Source organism: Arachis hypogaea, chromosome 3 (assembly GCF_003086295.3).
Source record: "Arachis hypogaea cultivar Tifrunner chromosome 3, arahy.Tifrunner.gnm2.J5K5, whole genome shotgun sequence".
Taxonomy (NCBI): Eukaryota; Viridiplantae; Streptophyta; class Magnoliopsida; order Fabales; family Fabaceae; genus Arachis; species Arachis hypogaea.
The window spans coordinates 14,254,393-14,260,126 of record NC_092038.1 but is presented as its reverse complement, the minus strand read 5'-3'; the positions used below and the strand labels follow the sequence as shown (position 1 = coordinate 14,260,126).

General features: G+C 32.9%; 1 protein-coding gene across 1 annotated transcript; it reads right to left on the bottom strand.

Moving 5' to 3' along the window:
* Positions 1-1,350: 1,350 nt before the first annotated feature.
* Positions 1,351-1,680, bottom strand: LOC112773230 (uncharacterized). Its single transcript, XM_025818303.1, has one exon. It carries the CDS (start codon positions 1,678-1,680, stop codon positions 1,351-1,353), a length of 330 nt encoding a protein of 109 aa, XP_025674088.1.
* Positions 1,681-5,734: the final 4,054 nt, after the last annotated feature.

Here is a 5,734-nt window from a genome sequence, read left to right as displayed (position 1 = left end):
AAAGCACACTTTCTACAAGTTTAAAGCGAATGAAGCGTAGAATGAGACGCCAAGAGGAATGTCTAGTAGCTAAGAATTTTTTGTAGCTTTTGCTCGAGTATCTTGAATGGAAAATTATTATATCATTGGAAATTTGGTATGACGAATTAAAGCAGCACCTAATAAATGATTGGAGAGGGTGATTAATATTAATTAATACAATTGCATTATCTGCCGAAGAAATGTCAATGCAAAATAAACACGACCATATATATGCCAACCAGATTTTGTTTGGTTGACAAAATAGAGATGAAAAAATAATTTTAATGGGATTTTTTATTTGAGGTTAGACTGTTAGAGGATATAGATGTCTCTTTCCTAATAATTTTAATGGTCTATTTAAATTATACTAGAAAATCCAGTAGAATTATTCAATTAGAAAAATAATCTATTTAAATAAGGCTAAATACATTTTAAGGAAAAAAAAAATCACCACCATATGTTTAGTTTGGACTTGCCAATGCAAATTAAAACCACGCATTTACTAGCTAGAACTTAGCTTAGCTTGTTTTATTTAATTTGTTTATTTTGGTCAACTACTAGTTTTCATTATTCAGGTAAAGAAAAAGAAAATTTATACATATATATTCAAATGTGATTGAGAATGGCTAGTTCAATTGATAAAGAGTTGTTGGTTAGTATTTTCCCTTTTCAATTCTATATGAATACAGAGGGAACTCTTCCTTTTTCATCTCCCCAAGCCAAAGGAATGCTACATGAATAATATATAGGGAACTCTTCAATAAATTCTTTTTTACTGGTTTTTATTTTTTAGTTTAAGTTTTTGCTTAAAGGAATCCGTATTCATTTTACCAGATGATACTGTAATTTTAAAATTGAAATGAAAATGCAAGAGATAAATTAAATTATTGAGAGTGGTGTACCACACTTGACAACAAGCTAGTACTTAAAACAAAAATGGAAATACTAATACCAACTACTAGATCTAGAATTATTTGGCATTATATATACTTTTCACGTAATTACAAAATTAACTTTATTTTATTCGCTAAATTAGTTAATCAATTTAAGTTCGTAATATAATATTTATTCAATTCTATATCAAGCTACAATGCAAATCAATCATCTTATTGAACATTACTTATGTCATTTACTTACCCACCAGTATCGTCATCAACGTGTGATGAGAAAGAATGTTACTAAGCAAATTAATAACATAACTGTGGGAATATCAATAATTTAACTGACCCCATCATACATCTATCATTCTAAATTCTAAAGATCAAATAAGATTTCAAGAATCCATTGAGTATAAGAAAATTATGACTATTGAAGGAGAAATGGTTACATTTAATTGGTTTGACCAATAAAAACATCTGGTAAATTGAATATGACTTGATCAGTAGGATGATTATTGTTATTATTATTATTATCATCAACAGGGTTGAGAAAAAGGTATACGTGAGATCCATCTTGGACTCCATATTCAGCAAGAGAAACTCTTTCTTCTTCCTCTTTGCTCATCAAAGGGCTATGATCAGCATCGACAACAAGGATTAAACGTTCAAAAGGTAGCTTCTGTTGGGCTTCAATTTCTCTCTTTAGATCGTGAATCGTGGCATCATTTTTCACTTGGACATAGAACAATGTTCCTGTCAAATTTTCTACCACCACCTTCATGGCCCTGCAGTGATATAATATTATTTGTATAAATATGTAATCTACAAAACAAACCGTTAATATTTTCCATTTTGAACGATGCTTTGTGTGTGAACTTAAAGGAACAAAATGAGTTTGGATTGGAGGGGGAAGATGGAGGTAGAGTTGGAGATGCACGCAAATGCTGAAGGGGTTTGTTCATGTGTGCTGCATTTTCGGGAGTTAGTTTGTGTGAATTGAATGTTTCTAAATTCTAAACTTTGAATGTGGCAAAATCGACTTTAATCGTTCTTTCTGTTACATGCCTACAAAACGAGCAAAACATGGATCTACTTTTGTTATTTTTTGTTTGGCTTTTTCAATTCTTTATTTAAGCAAATAAATATATATTTTTATTTCTTATTTTACTACACTATTTTTTTTAATATCAGAACTTTAATCTTTGATTATTTGTCAGTTTGATTGATTGGTCAGTTTTGAATTATAATTTAATTAGTTTATTTTATATTTTTTAATTACCAGTTTACCTTATTAAACATATAAAATAAAATAATTTTAAACTATTTTGTGTTATTTTTTATATTAAATTACTCTATTAATTTTTATAGTTTTACTTTTACTAAATTTATAATTAAGTTCCTATAGTTTAAAAATTTTAAATTGGATTCCTACACGGATTTAAATTTTATAATTAGTTTTTTATGGCATGAAATGAGAGGGACATTTAAATTTAGAAATTCAGTTTTATTTAAAAATTTAATGTTTAAAAATAGGTATTTTTAATTTAGAAAGAAATAATATTCTATTAATCTAAATATTTTTGACGCAGTAAGAATTTAATTAATTTTTAAATTATAAAAACTTAATTATAAATTTGATAAAATTTTAAAAATTGATAAAATACTTTAATATATTTTTTATTATCTTCTAAGTAATTTTGTTGTTTTTGGCTGGAATAAATTACTTGAATAAATTGCTTTGAAAAAATATTATCCAATTGTCTGATTGTGCGATTGGTAAATTACACAATTGAAGTAACGATTTTTCTTTTTGATACAATTCGCCAAGTTTCTAAATATGCCAAATTTTTAAAGGATTTATACATTAACAAGGAAAGGATCAATGATTTAGAAACTATTCTTTTGGAGAGTTTTATTTCTTCTCTAATGGAGGCTATTTCTGAAAAGTGTAGAGTTCCTGGACCTTGTTTAGTCTCTTGTACCATTGGTGGTGTTCAATTTATTGATTGTATGTGTGACCTTAGAGCATGCATAAGTATTATGCTACTTTCGGTTTATGATGAATTGAATCTTCCACCATTGAAGCGGTCGGTGGCACGTGTTGTACTAGCCAACAAGAACATAATTTCTATGGTTGGTATTGCGAAGGATGTTTTGGTGAACATCAAAGGATTGATTTTTTCGATTGATTTTTATATCCTTGAGATGCCTCTAAATAATTCTGGGAGACCTTCATCCATCTTGTTAGGAAGGTCATTCTTGAAAACCTCTCAGTTTAAACTTGATGCCTTTTCGGGTACTTATTCATTTGAGATTGACGGAAAGGCCGTAAGCTTTAACTTAGATGAAGCAATGAAACATCCGCCGGAGGATCACTCTATCTTTCGGTGTGACATTATTGATAAAGTTGTAGCTGAAGTTCACAATGAGACCTTTGATGAGATGAATTTGGATAAAGGTGTAAGTGTGGGAAATCCAATGATTATGATGAAGATACTTTGCCACATTCAATGTTGCCGGATAATAATGTGCCGAGTCATGAGTTGAGTAATGTGTTGAAACCTCTACCTCTCTATTTAAAGTATGCCTTTCTTGATGATAATCAAAAGCTCCCGGTGATAATTGTAAAGGAGCTCACCTCCGAATAAGAAGAGAAGTTGCTTGAAGTGTTGAGAAGACACAAGAAGACTATAGGGTGGAGTCTAGTGAATATTGTGAGTATAAGCCCGCGCACTTGTAAGCACCATATTTTTCTAGAAGACGGAGCCAAACCCGTTCGTCAATCCTAAAGGAGGTTGAACCCCACCATCATGGAGGTTGTTAAAAAGGAGGTCACTCGACTTTTGGAGGCTGATATCATCTATCCTATTTCGGATAGCGAGTGAGTTAGCCTGGTGCAAGTGGTGCCCAAGAAGTCGGGTGTTACCATGGTTAAGACTGAAAGTGGAGAGGTCATGGTGACTAAAGTGCAAAACTCATGGAGAGTTTGTATTAATTACAGGCGCTTGAATCTAGCAACCAAGAAAGATCACTATTCATTTTCGTTCATTGATCAAATGCTTGACCAGTTGTTAGGTAAATTGCACTATTATTTCCTAGATGGTTACACTGGTTATTTTCATATTCACATAGCTCCTGAAGATCAAGAGAAGACTATGTTTACATGCCCCTTTGGAACGTATGCATACAAGAGAATGCCATTTGGCTTATGCAATACACCTGCGACGTTCCAAAGGTGCATGACTAGCATCTTTTCTGATTTTCTTGAGCATTGTATGAAAATTTTCATGGATGACTTTAGTGTGTATGGAAACTCATTTGATCTTTGCTTGGATAATTTAGCTAAATATTAGAAAGATGTGCTAGTTAAAACCTTGTACTAAATTTTGAAAAATGTTATTTTATAGTGAAACAAGGTATTATCCTAGGACACATTGTTTCTAGTAATGGTATATCTGTTGATCCTACTAAAGTTGAGGTTGTTTCTGGTTTATCTTATCCCTCTTTTGTAAGGGAAGTCCGTGCGTTTCTTGGTCATGCAGGTTTTTACTGGCGGTTTATCAAGAACTTAGTAAGGTTGCTCTACCTCTTTCTTGCTTGTTTCAGAAGGATATGGAGTTTGATTTCAATGATGCTTGCAAGGAAGCGTTTGATGCGCTAAAGGATGCCTTTACCAAAGCTCTCCTAGTACGAGGACTAAATTGGAGTAGCCCATTCGAGAGTATGTGTGATGCATCTAACCATGCAGTGGGGGCCGCGCTTGCACAGCACGATGGTAAGGATCCTTATGTTGTAGCCTATGCTTCTAAGACTCTGGATAGTGCACAATCCAATTATACTACCACCGAAAAAGAGTTATTGGCAATTGTTTTCGCTTTGGATAAATTCCGAGCCTATTGACTTGGTTCTAAGGTGGTAGTATATTCAGATCATGCGGCTTTGAAATATCTTTTGGCAAAGAAATAGTCTAAACCTAGATTGATCCAATAGATATTGCTCTTGCAAGAGTTTGACTTAGAAATTAAAGATAGGAATGGATCATAAAATTTAGTGACGAACCACTTGAGCCGCCTTGAACATTTGAAGTTTGATTCCACCCCCATCAATGATTCTTTTCCTTTAGACACCTTGCAAGCAATTTCTCAAGTTACTCCATGGTTTGCATCAATTGCTAATTACTTGGTAGGCCACACATTTCCTCCATATTTTTCTAAGAACCAAAGGGACAAGCTGAAAAGCGAATCCAAGTACTATATCTGGGATGATCCTTACTTGTGGAGATGTAGGGCCAATCAAGTGATTAGGAAGTGTGTGTCTCAATCAGAATTTCAATCTATATTAGAGGTGTGCCACTCTTCTGAAAGTGGTAGGTACTTTGGGCCTCAAAGAACAGCAAGGAAGGAATTAGACTATGAATTTTGGTGGCTAACCCTATTTAAAGATGCAACCCTCTTTTGAACCTCATGCCATCAGTACCAAAGATTTGGTAGTGCATCTAAGAGGGATGAAATACCTCAATAACCTATGTTATTTTGTGAGATTTTTTATGTTTGGGAAATTGACTTCATGGGTCCATTCCCAAATTCAAATAGATTTCTGTATATTCTGTTAGCCATTGATTATGTTTCTAAATGAGTGGAAGCAATTTTAACCTGCACTGATGATGCTAACATTGTTGTCTCTTTTGTGAGAAATCATCTTATTTTCCGTTTTGGATCACCACGAACAATCGTGAGCGACAAGGTTAACATTTTTGCAACAAAAGAATAGCAGCATTAATGTAGAAGTACGATATTATTCATAAGATGGCCACTGCCTACCATCCCCAAACTAAC

Excerpts from the sequence above, each read along its gene's own strand:
- LOC112773230 (XM_025818303.1), bottom strand. The coding sequence starts at position 1,680 with ATGAAGGTGGTGGTAGAAAATTTGACAGGAACATTGTTCTATGTCCAA.